General features: G+C 40.8%; 3 protein-coding genes and 1 pseudogene across 4 annotated transcripts; 2 read left to right on the top strand and 2 right to left on the bottom strand.

Annotated features, from left to right (window-relative positions):
• odc1 (ornithine decarboxylase 1) lies at positions 1 to 3,337 on the top strand. Its single transcript, XM_072457973.1, has 11 exons — positions 1 to 165; positions 872 to 1,008; positions 1,121 to 1,245; positions 1,336 to 1,509; positions 1,593 to 1,765; positions 1,850 to 2,066; positions 2,140 to 2,223; positions 2,296 to 2,461; positions 2,538 to 2,653; positions 2,738 to 2,952; positions 3,041 to 3,337. The coding sequence occupies exons 3-11, from the start codon at positions 1,150 to 1,152 to the stop codon at positions 3,174 to 3,176; spliced, it is 1,377 nt and encodes a 458-aa protein (XP_072314074.1). The 5' UTR covers positions 1 to 165; positions 872 to 1,008; positions 1,121 to 1,149; the 3' UTR covers positions 3,177 to 3,337.
• A 638-nt stretch (positions 3,338 to 3,975) lies between these two features.
• LOC140371013 (G-protein coupled receptor family C group 6 member A-like) lies at positions 3,976 to 7,530 on the bottom strand. Its single transcript, XM_072458289.1, has 7 exons — positions 7,524 to 7,530; positions 7,114 to 7,246; positions 6,752 to 7,043; positions 5,624 to 6,337; positions 5,349 to 5,552; positions 5,135 to 5,252; positions 3,976 to 4,923 (listed from the first exon to the last, which is right to left on the bottom strand). Exons 1-7 carry the CDS (start codon positions 7,528 to 7,530, stop codon positions 3,977 to 3,979), a joined length of 2,415 nt encoding a protein of 804 aa, XP_072314390.1. The 3' UTR covers position 3,976.
• A 969-nt stretch (positions 7,531 to 8,499) lies between these two features.
• Positions 8,500 to 9,529, bottom strand: LOC140371014 (G-protein coupled receptor family C group 6 member A-like; annotated as a pseudogene).
• Positions 9,530 to 11,062: 1,533 nt separating this feature from the next.
• On the top strand, positions 11,063 to 15,291 carry LOC140370743 (uncharacterized). 2 transcript variants are annotated; one of them, XM_072457971.1, is made up of 9 exons: positions 11,063 to 11,348; positions 11,945 to 12,643; positions 13,517 to 13,636; positions 13,845 to 13,976; positions 14,064 to 14,180; positions 14,464 to 14,595; positions 14,689 to 14,808; positions 14,916 to 15,035; positions 15,131 to 15,291. In XM_072457971.1, exons 1-8 carry the CDS (start codon positions 11,075 to 11,077, stop codon positions 14,993 to 14,995), a joined length of 1,674 nt encoding a protein of 557 aa, XP_072314072.1. In that variant the 5' UTR covers positions 11,063 to 11,074; the 3' UTR covers positions 14,996 to 15,035; positions 15,131 to 15,291. The 2 variants fall into 2 exon arrangements, with proteins under 2 accessions (XP_072314072.1, XP_072314073.1); XM_072457972.1 differs by having other exon boundaries at positions 11,945 to 12,517.
• The last annotated feature ends 2,425 nt before the right edge of the window (positions 15,292 to 17,716 follow it).

Raw genomic sequence — 17,716 nt, forward strand, 5'->3', positions numbered from 1 at the left:
CTGTAGGAACGGCCTCGCTTAAATACTGCGTGCGCCTGCGCTCCGTCCAGTCCAGACTCACGGCGCAGAGAAGAGCACACGAGCAGACTCTTCACGAGGGGGAACTGCTGTCTTTTACCCAGTACACGGATCTAATGGGAACACTCTTTGTAAATGCTTTTTAAGGTGAGTGAAATGTTTGCTCTTTGTGTGTGTGGGGGGATATAAGATAAGATGGATATGCGACCTTAATCGTAACCAATCGTTGATTAAAGACCTCGTTGAGATATTAATCACAGAGTAAGTGAGTTAAGCAAGTTCACTTTGAAGATTACATCATATACACGTTTTTTAATTCAAAATTATCGAATTACAACTGCGTGGCTTTGGTGCTAGCTTAGCACTTTAGCTTGTGTGGTCGTCACACAGTTCTAGCGGGTTGGGTCTGGTCAAAATGCCTAAATCACATGGTTGTAACGTTATAATATATTCGGTTGGATTTGTCAATTAGACGGAGTAAATCTAGTCCGCAGATTAGCATTTCTTGTTCTAAATTGCCGCATGGCCGGAACCGGCACAGCCGAAACTCTGACGTGCTCGTCCATCATCTGGCGCTCACTGGCTCGCAGCGATGCCACTCTTTACTCGTAAGGCGGGTCCTCTTCGTGATTGGTCATAGACAGAGCTGGGCAGGCCTTCGCGTGTTCCAGCAGCAGATGGTGTCAAATTGTCATGACACACTTACCTCTTACCTTTTTCGCTCCGTTACTTTTGTTTTTACATCGGATTTTCTTTTTGTAAAAATGCTTTCAGGTTCACTCCACTATCTACTTAGCTACAGTTGAAACGGTCTTCCCTTTTGATATACTCACATCTGTTATGTGTTTTACAGAATCTCCATTTTAGAAGATCAGACACTGGCCCTGGCCTGGAGGCTTATTTGAAAGGGTTTAACTTCACTGGTGAACCCCCTTGGCTTCTCTGCACCTGAGCGAGGACGATTACAGATTCTGTTAATTTTGTATTCCAGTGAGTATTAGTATGCATGTCTCAGATCAGACATTCCCCATGCGGTCATGTTATCCAGTATGTCAGTAAACATTTGTATACCCAGTACCTCACAGTGCTTTGTTTTTTGCAGCTTCTTTGTAACAAACTCAAACGTTGACTATGAACCCAACTACTGAATTTGACGTCTCATTCCTGGAGGAGGGATTTTCTGCTCGGGACATTACTGAGCAGAAGATCAATGAGTCATCCTTAACTGTAAGCCAGCATGTCTATTTCCAATAACTCATTAAGTGATGGATATTAACAGTTTCTTAATAAAATGTACTTTCCTTTGCCCTCCTTTAGGATGACCGAGATGCGTTCTATGTCTGTGACCTGGGTGACATCGTGAAAAAACACCAGCGTTGGACAAGGGCCCTGCCTCGTGTCACTCCATTTTATGCTGTCAAATGCAATGACAGCCGGAGTGTCGTAACAACCCTCGCAGCTGTAGGAACAGGCTTTGACTGCGCTAGCAAGGTGCATATTAGCTCAGTGACCACTCTGAATACAAGCGGTGAAACTGTCTGTTTACTAATGGTTGGTTGTTATGACTTTTTCAGACCGAGATTCAGCTGGTTCAGTCTCTTGGGGTGGAGCCAGGAAGAATTATTTATGCCAACCCCTGCAAGCAGGTATCTCAAATCAAGTATGCGTCTGCCCACGGGGTCCAGATGATGACGTTTGACAGTGAGGTGGAACTCACCAAAGTGGCTCGCTATCATGACAATGCCAAGTAAGTAACACATCTGCTCACTTGATAAATCAAATCCAGTTATTTGTCATAAGAACAAGAATGATGTCAGTGTATGGTCTTCAGACTTGTGCTGCGTATCGCCACTGACGACTCAAAGGCAGTGTGTCGCCTTAGTGTCAAATTCGGGGCACCACTCAAGTCTTGCAGAGGTCTTCTAGAAAAGGCTAAAACGCTGGGCCTGGATGTCATTGGTGTTAGTTTTCATGTTGGAAGTGGTTGCACTGATCCACTGACATTCAGCCAGGCTATTGGTGATGCCCGCTGTGTCTTTGATATGGGGGTAAGCAAGAACACATTCCAATAGATTTGTTTTATTTTGAATGTTTCATCTAAAATAATGTGTACCATTTCAGAATGAGCTGGGCTTCAACATGAACCTGTTGGATATTGGAGGTGGCTTTCCTGGTTCAGATGATGTGGATCTCAAATTTGAAGAGGTAGATGTATTGTTTGTAGTGATGCCATCAAATTGGTGCCACTTTACTAATCCCAGTTCTTCTCCCTTTTAGATCACAGCAGTAATTAACCCTGCACTAGACAAGTACTTCCCTGTTGACAGTAAGGTGAAGGTCATCGCTGAGCCTGGCCGCTTTTACGTGGCATCTGCTTACACACTGGTTGTGAATATTATTGCAAAGAAAGTCATCCTGGATGATGACGACAATGCATCTGATGGTAAGACTCATCAAAATCTACTTTGTCGGTTTCGTCACCAAATGTTTGTTGTTGAAAGCTTGCACTACTCTTACAGAGGAGGACGAAGGGACCACTGATAGGACCATTATGTATTATGTCAACGATGGTGTTTATGGCTCATTCAACTGCATTCTGTATGACCACGCTCATTGTCTGCCTTCATTGCACAAGGTACATTCTACTCTAATTTCTTTCATATTTCAGTCCAAAACTGTTTGACTTAGAATTCATAATTTTGTCTCCTTGTCTTTTCAGAGGCCAAAGCCAGATGAGCCTATGTACCCTTGCAGCATCTGGGGCCCCACCTGTGATGGTCTGGACCGCATTGTGGAGCAGTGCAGTCTGCCGGACCTCCAAGTGGGCGACTGGCTGGTGTTTGAGAACATGGGTGCATACACGGTGGCTGCATCTTCCACATTCAATGGTTTCCAAAGACCAGACATTCATTATGTCATTTCGCGCCCATCATGGTAAGACTTGAGCATTGTAGTGCGTTTTTAATTTTTTATTTTTTTTTAAGATTTTGATTAACAAATCTTAACATATCTGTGTATTTAGGCAACATGTCCAGAGGATCTCATCTCAAGACCTTCCAACTCTAGAAGAGTCTTGCCTGCAGGATAGGCCAATGTACTGTGGCAGAGAAAGTGTTGTGGAAATACCCACTAAACCCCGCCAGACTCATGTGGTTTAAAGGCTTCCATTAATTGTAATTCTTTCATATATGGCCAGTTACCTGAGGAGAGGGGCATGCTGCACACATTGTTCAGTATTGAGAGCTGGGGACTGATTCTGAGCTCTAGCTGACTACATGTTTCAGGGTTCATGTCAAACTGGGTGGCGAATACATTTTTCAGCGTATTCATAGCAGTGCGGTCACACTGTGATTACATATTATCTTGTAGGGAATGTGTGCTAGCTTGTATATGTATTCTCTGAGAAACACCTGTTAGACATCTGGAAGTTTAGATGGCAGTGGGAACTTTTCACATGCACATGCTTGCTCTTCTTAAAAAAATAAATAAAAAAAAATCATAATTCTGACATGTTTTGAGAATTCCATGTTAAAGCAAAGGTGGAAACAAAAGACAGGATTGCAGTTGTTTTGCTTTCCTATGGAAACTTGTTATTCTTTTATTTTTTACTGAAAATAAAATGATAGAAGCCATGCCAATGTGTGTCATTATTAACTAAAACGCTCCATCAGGCACTTATAAAAACAGAACGTAATGTCTCCATCTGGTGGGCAGATTGCATGTTTTAATTTACAACAATTTTTCTGCGAATGAGGATTACACCGACTGCATGTTTTACAATAAATACCAACATTATCATCAAAGCAAACTCTTAATGCAGCAAATAAAAAATCTCAAGACTAAACAGAATATATATTGGCAATTAAATCTGACTGGGCTCCCTGTAATTAAAGAAAAAAACATGTCAAGGATAAATTACCCCAGACTAGTCTACAATAGAGCCACTGATTCAGCTGTATTAAGAGATTGACAGGTTAGACCTCACTACAGGGATGCCCTGCTGCTCATAATGCTTCCTGATGTACTCTGCAATGGCATTTTCATTATTGAGCTCTTTTCTGATCAATATGATATAACACTTAGGAGCTAAGTGACCACATAAAATGCTGAAGCTGGATATAACAATTGCTGCTCCTTCCATCACAGGTTTGTCAGTATTAACGCGGGTAGCCACATTTAAATATATTGGCAGTAACATAGCCCAGACAATTAGAAACAGTGACATACTGATGGCAACTGAGCTTGCATTTTTATACAGATCTGGAAGTTGTCGTCCTTTATAAGCCAAAAATAAGCAAAGAAGTGCAACGAAAGAATTATAGCCAAACATGGCTAGATAGAAATTCAGCGAGTTAATGTGACAGCTATGGATGTTACTTTTGTCACCTTTGTGTTCACTCGGTTTAGGAGGGCTGATGCACATCCAAGCAGCACCTAGGATAATCTGGATCCCTGGGACAAGAATCACCACTGCCAGTGGCTTGTTTAGTTTCTTCAGCCAAAATGCCACCTTTTGATTGAAATTGAAACCCACTAATATTTGAAGTAAGTTAGCCAATATACAAGAAAGGCACAGGCAAAAGGCTATGCTAAAAAGAGGAATGGCCTTACATTTTCCAGCAGTGGGAAATCCCGGGAGGGTAAAGGCAACACTAAAACAAACCAGTAAGGACAAAATCTCCAGGCCACACAAGTAACCACCAATGGATTTAACAATGGGAGTGTGGAAATGAACAGAGATTAATACAGCAAAAATGACTGTTAAAACAAGGCCAAGGACCTCCAGAACTGACAGAATGACACTGAAGGGATTTTTCCAGCGCAGATAATCCACTGTTTTATTGTGACATGTGTCTCTTTTATCAGAGGAATACTGGTCGTCACCACATCGCTTACATTGCATTCCTGAAAATACAAATTGACAGACATCAAAATAGAAAATATTATTCAGTTATGTCTATTTAAACCTGCACCGTGTGAAATGTGGAAGTGGATGTTCAAAATACACAATAATCTAATTGCATAATTGAAATTGTCTTTGTAATTGAATGTGAGTATTGTAATCTTAAAATGTTGTTATTGTCCTATATATTTTATTGCATTGGCGTCATCTCACCTTTTTGAGGGGAGAAGAATTTGTCAGGGCATTTCTTACACTTTCTGCAGCAAGTTCCATTAGGTTTTAGTAACTCATATCCAGGCTCACATGTTTTGGAGCAGTTGAAAACAGACCTCTTAAATAAATAAGTAAGTAAGTATATAAGTTAATAAATACATACACATATATATTGTTTAAGTGTCAGTTATGTTTTATATAATTTAACATTTACCTGGTCATTGCTGTATTGTTCAATAAGATGGTATAAAATGCTGATACTTCCATTAACCCAGTACTCGCCCACAGTTTGAATTTTTCTGGAACCAGAAATGTTCCAGTATACAATATCATACCCCAAACTGGGGTCTCCATTTTTGTCAAAGGATATTCTTGTGTCATTTACAGTAAAGTTCACTTTTCTCATTTCCTGCAACAGCTGTTGACAAAACACAATTATTTAGTTAGAGATAAGAATTAGTTGTGTAAATAATGTATTTTGAAATCTACCTCTGAGGCTGTAAAGGGGGTTGTCCGCTCACACTGTCGCCCGTCACGCTGAAGTAATTGCCTCAGACCTTCTGCTATTACCTTCACAGCTACATAGACGTTGTACGATATATCTTGATCAATGTAAGGTACCAGGCAGCTTTGGTTTGGACATGAGACATCATAAGTCTTTAATGTTGCATTATACTCAGTGGTCTTATTTATGACATAGTCTTCAAATCCTAAGACCTCACTCCTCTTAGAAATTAATCCAAAAACCTGCCCAATACCATGTAGCTCTAAGAGCTCTACAGACGTGGACCAAGTGTCGCTTGCAATCCATGTTCTATTAAGATTTTGTATCTTTACTTCATTCAAAATTATTTTAACATTAATTTCCTTAGTGAACAATATGATGGCTTCAGCTGTGGAATTCCTAATTGAGTCTAATAACTCCGAAAGTGCTTTATTGTCATTGTTTTGTGAAAAATCCCCAGAAAGTATTTTGATAAAATGAATGCAGATGTCCATCTTAGTGAAAAGAGCAGAGAGACTGTCAGTACCATACTTCCCATACTCATCATCGCTCGCCACAATGGCCACTGACGTCCATTTAAAATGTCTGACCAGCTCTGCAATAGCTTTCGTTTGGTATTTATCACTAGATATTGTCCGCATAAAAGTGGGGAACTTGTCCTTCTTGCTCAGAAGCTCGCTGGTTGCGCTATAGCTAATCTGCAAAACAATTTAAACACTGAAGTTAGTGTTAGTGTTAGTGTAGTCGTGTTACAGTGTTCCTTCTTGTTAAAGACACAGTGTGTAACTGTCTGCATTTTCATTTAGGATGTTTTTATTGCACTAGAAATTTGGTAAAAGCTTTGTCCTTACTGTGAGCAGGCTTACAGCTTCACAAAATTGAGTCTTTTATGGCCCGAGGAGCCCGCTCCTGCTGGTTTCCATGGAAATGTTCTTCCTTTAGTAATTATATTCCACAGTATTGCATATAACACATCAATCTCAATGGAGAATGTTATGAAGTGCAGTTTTGACATTCCATTTCCATGGAATTATGCAGGAGACTTTCCACCAACAAAAAGTTATATACTGTGCCTTTTAAACTATGGGTTTAAAATTACACATCAAACAAACCTGGGGAAGTGAAGCCAAAGTAGCCACTCGGGCCACGGCTATGGACACCTCTGAGGACGCCCCTCCAATGAGCACTTTGGTTTTATTGTGGAAGGTGTTGTTTTCTGTCTTGGAACAGGTCAAAAGATCAGGCTGAAGCAGCTGCAGTGTGGCTGAGAGGGCCGTGCTCACATCTCCACTTGTGTCATAGATGTCATATCCTAAAGTCAGGTTAGGGATAAGTCTGCGCTGGTTTATCTCTTCAATGGCAAAAACCATCACTTGGGATCGGAGGAAGTCTTTAATACTGAAGCTACAAGAAAGCCAAAATATAAAACCATATTGTATTACATCAAAACGTATAAGTCACAATGCACACGTACCTTTCAGATGCGACTGGGCTGGACCAGGCAGGTGAGGTGAGGTCCGCTGTCCTGTTGGTGTTTGAGTGAAGGTCAAAAAGGCCTCCAATGATGACATCTCCATCAGACCAAAAGCGTAGAACATTGTGCACGCCTGTGATTAAGATATAGAAACAAAACAAGGAGCAAAAGCAGGAGGACATTGTGTCAGCGGCGACAACTCATCCTGTGGCAGTGACAAATGCTATTCTCCAATACATGCACCTGTTGTATTGCGGAAATAAATAGATATTTGCATCGCATTTGACTCGGACTGTAGCCAAATCACGCACAACATGTAAATAAACAAACAGTAATAGCCAGGATAAAAGCCTTCATCTGATTCTGTAGTGGACATTCATCAGGCGCAGGGGCTTCAAACAGCTTCACACTTGCCATGGCTTCACTGCAGCTGAAGTTTCTCTGTTGAGTCCTGGCGCTGCAGGGCCTTGGCGCGGTGGCGCAGAGGGGCCCACGACAGCGGCAAATCCGCGCACCTGCAGAGCGCACCTGCCAGAGCGCACCTGCAGAGCGCACCTGCCAGAGCGCACCTGCAGAGCGCACCTGCCAGAGCGCACCTGCAGAGCGCACGTGCAGGCGCAAAACTCATAATTCTGACATGTTTGAGTTGGAAAATTCAATGTTAAAGCACAGGTGGATACAGACAGGTTTGTAGTTATTTTGCTTTCCTGTGGCCACTTTTAAAAAAAAACATTTGTATTATTTTTTTACTGAAAATAAAATGATAGAAGCCGAGCCAATGTGTGTCATTGTTAAGTAAAACACTCAATCAGGCACTTAAAAAAAAAAAAAACACTGCAAATGTGGGCCAGTCAATGAATATATGTGTATTAGACGTGATGTATTTATACAGATGTATTCACTGTTTTGGTTTTGGAAACTTTAACATGACAGATTGCAAATAGTTCATAGAAACCCGTGTAAAAGTGACATTTCTGCCCTTATTGTAGTAATATTATGGTCCTTTCACGTTTTGCTCAACATTTTAACCTAATCCTAGACATTCAAAGAAACACTCTGGATGCTTTGTGAAAACATTATCTGAATATAAAATGCGATAGTGCAAAAAAAAGACAATCTTTTTAGACAATATGCTTATGTGTAGTAGCTACAATTCGAAGCATTTAAGTCTTAAATGCTTCGGACTGTCTTAAATTTTAAGACGTAATGTCTCCATCTGGTGGACAGATAGCATGTTTTAATGTTTTACAAAAATACAAACATTTTCATCAAAACAAACTCTTAATGAACCTAATAACGGAAACAAAATCACCACAAAATCAAACAGAATATATATTGGCAGTTAAATCCGACTGGCCTCCCTGTAATAAAAAAAAAAAAACCCATGTGAAGGATAAACTACCTGAGACTAGTAGTCTACAATGCAGCTACACTGATCCAGCTGTATTAAGAGATTGACAGGTTAGACCTCACTACAGGGATGCCCTGCTGCTCATAATGCTTCCTGATGTACTCTGCAATGGCATTTTCATTATTGAGCTCTTTTCTGATTAATATGATATAACACTTAGGAGCTAAGTGACCACATAAAATGCTGAAGCTGGATATAACAATTGCTGCTCCTTCCATCACAGGTTTGTCAGTATTAACGCGGGTAGCCACATTTAAATATATTGGCAGTAACATAGCCCAGACAATTAGAAACAGTGACATACTGATGGCAACTGAGCTTGCATTTTTATACAGATCTGGAAGTTGTCGTCCTTTATAAGCCAAAAATAAGCAAAGAAGTGCAACTGTAGCATTATAGCTAAACATGGCTACAAAGAAATTCAGCGAGTTAATGTGACAGCTATGGATGTTACTTTTTCCCCTTTGTGTTCACTCGGTTTAGGAGGGCTGATGCACATCCAAGCAGCACCTAGGATAATCTGGATCCCTGGGACAAGAATCACCACTGCCAGTGGCTTGTTTAGTTTCTTCAGCCAAAATGCCACCTTTTGATTGAAATTGAAACCCACTAATATTTGAAGTAAGTTAGCCAATATACAAGAAAGGCACAGGCAAAAGGCTATGCTAAAAAGAGGAATGGCCTTACATTTTCCAGCAGTGGGAAATCCCGGGAGGGTAAAGGCAACACTAAAACAAACCAGTAAGGACAAAATCTCCAGGCCACACAAGTAACCACCAATGGATTTAACAATGGGAGTGTGGAAATGAACAGAGATTAATACAGCAAAAATGACTGTTAAAACAAGGCCAAGGACCTCCAGAACTGACAGAATGACACTGAAGGGATTTTTCCAGCGCAGATAATCCACTGTTTTATTGTGACATGTGTCTCTTTTATCAGAGGAATACTGGTCGTCACCACATCGCTTACATTGCTTTCCTGAAAATACAAATTGACAGACATCAAAATAGAAAATATTATTCAGTTATGTCTATTTAAACCTGCACCGTGTGAAATGTGGAAGTGGATGTTCAAAATACACAATAATCTAATTGCATAATTGAAATTGTCTTTGTAATTGAATGTGAGTATTGTAATCTTAAAATGTTGTTATTGTCCTATATATTTTATTGCATTGGCGTCATCTCACCTTTTTGAGGGGAGAAGAATTTGTCAGGGCATTTCTTACACTTTCTGCAGCAAGTTCCATTAGGTTTTAGTAACTCATATCCAGGCTCACATGTTTTGGAGCAGTTGAAAACAGACCTCTTAAATAAATAAGTAAGTAAGTATATAAGTTAATAAATACATACACATATATATTGTTTAAGTGTCAGTTATGTTTTATATAATTTAACATTTACCTGGTCATTGCTGTATTGTTCAATAAGATGGTATAAAATGCTGATACTTCCATTAACCCAGTACTCGCCCACAGTTTGAATTTTTCTGGAACCAGAAATGTTCCAGTATACAATATCATACCCCAAACTGGGGTCTCCATTTTTGTCAAAGGATATTCTTGTGTCATTTACAGTAAAGTTCACTTTTCTCATTTCCTGCAACAGCTGTTGACAAAACACAATTATTTAGTTAGAGATAAGAATTAGTTGTGTAAATAATTTATTTTGAAATCTACCTCTGAGGCTGTAAAGGGATGACATAGTCTTCAAATCCTAAGACCTCACTCCTCTTAGAAATTAATCCAAAAACCTGCCCAATACCATGTAGCTCTAAGAGCTCTACAGACGTGGACCAAGTGTCGCTTGCAATCCATGTTCTATTAAGATTTTGTATCTTTACTTCATTCAAAATTATTTTAACATTAATTTCCTTAGTGAACAATATGATGGCTTCAGCTGTGGAATTCCTAATTGAGTCTAATAACCCCGAAAGTGCTTTATTGTCATTGTTTTGTCCTGTTGGTGTTTGAGTGAAGGTCAAAAAGGCCTCCAATGATGACATCTCCATCAGACCAAAAGCGTAGAACATTGTGCACGCCTGTGATTAAGATATAGAAACAAAACAAGGGGCAGGAGGACATTGTGTCAGCGGCGACAACTCATCCTGTGGCAGTGACAAATGCTATTCTCCAATACATGAACCTATTGTATTGCGTAAATAAGAGACATTTGCATCGCATTTGACTCGGACAGTAGCCAAATCACGCACAACAACATGTAAATAAATAAATAAACAAACAAACAAACAAACAAACAATTAAACAAACAAACAAACAGTAATAGCCAGGATAAAATGCTTCATCTGGTCAACAATTTAGGGCCTATTAGGGTAAGTTGCTTTTTGGCTATAAAAGTCCACAGGTTTAATAACGGGAATCAAACCCCTTCTCAGAGCCCTCCTCCTCACACTTGTGACTTGCTCCTGAGGACCTGGATTGGGCTGGATCTGCTCGTCACACTGTAGCCGTACGTATAAAAAGGAAAACCCAGAGTCTGTAGTGGACATTCATCAGGCGCAGGGGCTTCAAACAGCTTCACACTTGCCATGGCTTCACTGCAGCTGAAGTTTCTCTGTTGCGTCCTGGCGCTGCAGGGCCTTGGCGCGGTGGCGCAGAGGGGCCCACGACAGCGGCAAATCCACACGATCAGTCCCGGGCCCTCGGACAGACGCGAGCGCCTCGAAGCCCAAACAGCGGAGCCCCCCGAGACCTTTGACCCGGTTCACCTAGACGAGCGCGCGAGCCGACGCACGCAGCCGCCGCAGAGCTCGCGTGCAGGCGCCGGTAATCACGTGACACTGGACAGAAGCGTCAATGAAGGTGAGACTCGCGATCCATGATATTAGTATGATGTTATCTAATTCACTTTTTAAGGCAAGGCAAGTTTATTTGTAGAGCACATTTCATACACAAGCCAACTCAAAGTGCTTCACACAACAGGAAATATGCATTAAAATCATAAAGAAATTACAGAAACAGAAATACAATAAAATTATTTTAAGTTGATTTGCGTCGGTAGATCAATCAGTGAAACAATCAATCAACAAAAAAGGGTTATAATAATATACACGGATGACAAACAGCACCATAAATGTGTAAAGTTTAAGCCTCCAGCATATTAAAAACAAGTCTATTACTAAATGACTTGAGGCTCAAAACAAAGATGTATTACAAAAATGGAGAATACACTTTATCTATTAAGAAGAATTAAGAGAGCTTCTGTAGAGAAAACCAGTCTGGATCCTATTAGGCAATAAAAATACACAGTATCTATACAGCCATACCATAACCTGTATACCATATTCACTTGTTACTCTCTCCTAATTGTGTTGTAAAGCATATTCACGTAAACATAGTGATGACTGATGATGAGCCTATGTATCCTTAATTTAATTGTTTTAATTCCCTTCTTACAGTAACATCAAACTGTCGAAATCGCCCCATCGACCTGGTCTTCATTATCGACAGCTCCCGCAGTGTGCGTCCTTCTGAGTTTGAGAAGGCCAAAGAGTTCCTCCAGGACATGGTGGACACTATGGAGATTGGCTCGGACAGCACTAGAGTTGGTCTGGTCAACTACGCCAGCACGTTCAAGATTGAGTTTGTGCTGAAAACATATTCTGACAAAACTGCCCTTAAAAAGGCCCTGTCCCGAGTGGAGCCTCTGGCCTCAGGCACCATGACGGGCCTGGCCATCAAAGCAACAATGGAGCAGGTCTTCACCACAGAGGCTGGTGCTCGAATGACCTCTAAGGACATTGCCAAAGTAGCCATCATCGTGACGGACGGACATCCCCAGGACGGCGTGGAGAAGGTGTCGGCGGCGGCTCGGGCGTCGGGGATAGAGATCTACGCGGTTGGAGTGGGAAGAGCTGACCTGACGTCTCTGAGGCTCATGGCCAGTCCTCCCCTGGATGATCATGTCTTCTATTCGGAGACATATGGGGTCATAGAGAAGCTCACATCCAAATTTAGGGAAACCTTGTGTGGTAAGGATGATGAGGGGAGTGCGGATGCCCCTATTATTGGTGGGACGGATGAGTTTGGCCTAGGTCTTGAAAACAGGAAGGAAGGGAAAGGAAAAATTAAAGAAAAAGGCGATAAAAGAAAAAAGGGTATGTCACGTTTCAATATTTCCATTTCATCTGTGTACATGGGGGCAGCACCATAGAGGGACGTGCCATTTTAAAGTAGATGGTCCTACTAACTCTGATTAGTAGTGTAAGAATAAGGTTGATCTGCTTGAGCAAATCCAACTTTGAAGACAGACTAAAATGGTGGAACCAAACATGATGCTGCCCTTGTGGTCACAGAAAGTGCCATGCTTTTTGAGCTACATCTTGCACTATATGCTTTTAATATATGAAATCAGCTGAGACTATCATATTGAAGCGCAATCCCCACAAATACAGGCCTGCCCATGCTCATTATGGTGATCAGTTTTACAAGTTGACAGAGCTGCTGCTGCTGCTGCTGCTGTTGCTGCTGCTGCATAGGAGAATTAGGTGGCGGCATGAGGGCAATAGCTTCTTCATATCCCAGTCAGAAATGATTTAAATCTATAGGTTTGCTTGGCCTAGTTGCCCCAGTAAAGTAAAATGTGTTTTTTCTGACGTACATAAATACAAACACTGCTCCCCTTCCCTCTCAAAAACAGGTCTTGACTTGATTATATAGTTATACACTATTGTATAACAAATATAATATTGAATGATTTTTCCCTGTCGTGGACACGATCTTTTTTCCCTTTGTGGTGCCTGGGATTGAAAACTGTTATCTCTTCTTTTTTAAAGAGAGAATATTTGCAGTGCATGAGGATGTTGATTGGAAAAACGATTTTTGTGCTTCGTTATTAACCCCTAATATATGCTGCATAAAATGCAAGCTAATTTGCATGCTCCTTTATATAATCTTTCCAAACTAACATCATTGGAATGTATCATTCAATGTGATTCAACTCAAGTCAAACATGAGCGTGTGTGTTTCAGGTTTGGATGCATGTGGTCAGGGCCATGACTGCCAACATGTTTGTGTAAACAACGGCAGCTCTTTCACCTGCAAGTGTCGGGCCGGATTTGTCCTGAATATGGACAAGAAAACATGTTCACGTAAGAGTCTTCTTCTTGCCGTATTTCTTCAATGTTATTTCAGGGAATACAAATAAATGCATTTACATAGAAATATTCTCAAAATGTCTGTACTGTCACTGGCACATTTTAGAATTGATGCCTGGAGGGTGAGAGGTTGTGTTATTGTGGCACTCTCTAATGTTGCACAGTGAAAAATAGAGAAAACAGACAATGAACTGTCTTTCAGATTTGGATATGTGTACCTTGGGCCATGAGTGTGATCAGATCTGTGTCAGCGTTGATCTTTCATACAACTGCCAGTGTCAAGACGGATTTGTGTTAAATGCCGACCGGAAAACATGCACACCAATGAATATGGGTTTGCAAAGTAGAATAACTGATAAAGTAGTAAGAGGGGCTGTTTTTAGCCGAAAAAAATAATAGTATATAATACTGAATTTTCCAGGTTTGGATATTTGTGATTCTGGACATTGCCAGCACATTTGTATCAAAACAGATGATTCATATGTTTGCAAGTGTCAAGAAGGATTTGTTTTAAATGCAGATGGGAAAACATGCTCAAGTAAGAACACACTTATGATGACACGTTTTCTTGGTTTGTTGGTAAGGGTAAGTTGGTCCTTATGTCAGAATTGCCAGCTTTTACTGTGTCTCTGTTTTCTTCTGTGTATGTCATGAGTTATATGTTAACAATTAAACAGATGTATTATTTTTTAAATATTGAATGCATGTATGAGCGCTCTCTGGACATTTTTGAATTTTAATTAGATTCCATTTGTCAAAAATGCTTCTCAGAATTGTCTCTATGCATTTGATCTTGTATTTCAGCCATTGTTTATTTGCAGGTTCTGATCCTTGCAACCTTGGACACAAATGCCAACACATTTGTGTAAGCAATAACAACTCATACGTCTGCAAGTGTCAAAGTGGATATGTGTTAAATGCAGATCAGAAAACCTGCTCACGTAAGGCATTAGGTATCATGATTTGTGAATGTTTGTGAAAGTTTTTCACCTGGGAACACTGCTGGAGTTTGTTGTTTTGGAATTGTGATGTAATATCTATTTCAGGTGCCGATGCATGTAGTCAAGGGCATCACTGCCAACATATCTGTGCAAATAACGATACGTCTTACATTTGCAAGTGTAAAAGTGGATATGTCCTAAACCCAGACCAGAAAACATGCTCTCGTAAGAATCTGCTCTGCTGCTGTATATTATCTTCTAAAAGATAACCTAACCTATTCTGTATGAACAAACACACATGGTTGTATTGTATATTTGAGCTGTCCTCTCAGTTGCAGATAGCTGTAGCAAAGGCCATAACTGCCACCACATTTGTGTGAGCAATGGCACATCTTACAGTTGTAAATGTTGAGGTGGATATGTGTTGAATGCAGACCAGAAAACATGCTCACGTAAGATACAGGGGCCGTGCACTGTAGGAAGAGGTGTCGATATACTCAGTTCTTTTCATGACAATATTGTGTAAACTGGCCTTGTGTTTCTTCAGGTTTTCATCCATGTGCTCATGGACATGAATGCCAGCACATCTGCGTAAGCACTGATAAATCACACAAATGTAACTGTCATATGGGATATGTGTTGAATCCTGACAAGAAAAGTTGTTCACGTAAGGATTTCTATCAATAAAATGTATTTGTGTGTCATGGGCAAGGGCATGGAATGCAACAGATTTGTTTCAATAATGATTATTCTCAAATATGCAAATAAGAATTGAAAATGTAAATAATGCAAACAGAAAACAAACAACAACAACAAACCTGTCACCTAATAATGTATATTTTTTTCTTGTGCACAGTTTTTGAGGAGACCTTCAAAGTTTGTAATCTGTAAACTGTTATTGATAATACTCTCCAAATAATATGGATCCAGTTTTATGTTTTTGTGTTTTTGATTACATGTATGGCCCATTGCTAATCTAGTTTTACCTTTATGCAGGTTCCTTAGGGGATGTTTGTGCCAGGGGACATGATTGCCAGCACATATGTGTGAAAAATGAGAGCTCATACACCTGCAAGTGCCAACCTGGATATGTGCTGAATGTGGACCTGAAAACCTGTTCACGTAAGAACTGTGTTTTTACTGACTTTACATCCTATTATAGAATCAACTTCCTCTCAGGTCCAAATACGGCACATGGACACAACACAAACCAATGTTATACAGCAAGCGCTTATATATGGGAAAATCTCACTCGTCTCCCAAATGTATCTCCTCATTTAAAGCTTCATCATCTCTTTAAATAATAGAAAACACATAAGATGTTGGCCTAAACTGACTTTCCCTGTGTCTTCTGAAGACTATAGGGTTCAGAGAAAGGCTCTCTAAAAGTACAAGATAATTCCCAGTTATTTAGCTGTACAATGTGTACTGCAGTGGGTGTCGTGTACTGTTGACCATGACCATGAATGCTAAATACTAAACATGTCTTTGTCTGTTTCAAAGTCCACAAAGAATGAAGTTTTAAATATAGGCAACTATTTTGGCTGTTTCTATTATCATTCCGTCATTAGTATTCAAAATATTTTCTTGTTTTTTTCTTGTTTTAGAGGAAATGAGAAGTGAAATAACCCAAGACGCCTGCATGTGTGAAGCTCAGATTGTTTTCCAGAAGAAGGTTCAGTCAACTATTCAGGAGTTGACGCACAAAAATATCCTTTTCAATTTGAACACAATCATTTTACACACACATAAGGTACTTTGTTTTCCTTGACTTGCAAATACTTGATGAACTTTCAAGCAAGTTGAACCTAATTGAAGACATGCCACAGTATTAAGAGTGGAGAATGCAGCGTCGATCTTGTTACCAACCATTTTTGCATTATTATATTAAATCAAGTCCAAATGCTGTAATGTAGGCTATATGAATATTACTTTCTTCCATTGTTACCTAATGTCTGTAGAAATGTTAACTATAATCATGTTGGCCTATTTTAAATATGGATTGTAGCTACTGTTGAATAGATTGTAAAACAAATATGCATTCTAATGTCGTTTGACTGTCGCCAGAAAAAACACACAATAATAAACTGTATTCTGAATTTGAGTGAATTTAGTGGATTTTTTTTGACAGACTTGTGTGTTTTTTTGTCGGCCTATCTTTCAGTTTAGAGCTTCTCAATGTGTGGGGCTTGGCCATTTTGAAGGGGCGCAGAGCCGTACCAAGGGGGCGCAAGACATTTGGAGAAATGTGCGCAAATTATGACGTGTTTTGACTTGAGCAACAGAAAAACGCCCAGCGCCAACACGTGGTTAATCTCTAAATACAAGAGAGCAGAGGAGGAGTGGGTCAGACTGCCTCTGTGCCCCTCACACATGTTTGTCTCTGTCCCTCCTCGGTTTCTCCTCTGTCCCTCCTCTGTTTCTCCTCTGTCTCTCCTCTGTCCTCCTCTGTTTCTCCTCTGTCTCTCCTCTGTCCTCCTCTGTTTCTCCTCGGTTTCTCCTCTGTCTCTCCTCTGTCCTCTGTCCCTCCTCTGTTTCTCCTCTGTCTCTCCTCTGTCCTCCTCTGTTTCTCCTCTGTCTCTCCTCTGTCCTCCTCTGTTTCTCCTCTGTCTCTCCTCTGTCCTCCTCTGTTTCTCCTCGGTTTCTCCTCTGTCCCTCCTCTGTCCCTCCTCGGTTTCTCGTCTGTCCCTCCTCTGTCCCTCCTCGGTTTCTCCTCTGTCCCTCCTCGGTTTCTCCTCTGTTTCTCCTCTGTCCTCCCTCGGTTTCTCCTCTGTCCCTCCTCGGTTTCTCCTCTGTCCCTCCTCGGTTTCTCCTCTGTCCCTCCTCTGTTTCTCCTCTGTCTCTCCTCTGTCCCTCCTCTGTTTCTCCTCTGTCTCTCCTCTGTCCTCCTTTGTCCCTCCTCGGTTTCTCCTCTGTCCCTCCTCGGTTTCTCCTCTGTCCCTCCTCGGTTTCTCCTCTGTCCTCCTCTGTTTCTCCTCTGTTTCTCCTCTGTCCCTCCTCGGTTTCTCCTCTGTCCCTCCTCGGTTTCTCCTCTGTCCCTCCTCGGTTTCTCCTCTGTCCCTCCTCTGTTTCTCCTCTGTCTCTCCTCTGTCCCTCCTCTGTTTCTCCTCTGTCTCTCCTCTGTCCTCCTCTG

This window comes from Eucyclogobius newberryi, unplaced genomic scaffold, assembly GCF_026437365.1.
Source record: "Eucyclogobius newberryi isolate DKJ021-1_F unplaced genomic scaffold, fEucNew1.0.hap1 SCAF_21, whole genome shotgun sequence".
NCBI lineage: Eukaryota > Metazoa > Chordata > Actinopteri > Gobiiformes > Gobiidae > Eucyclogobius > Eucyclogobius newberryi.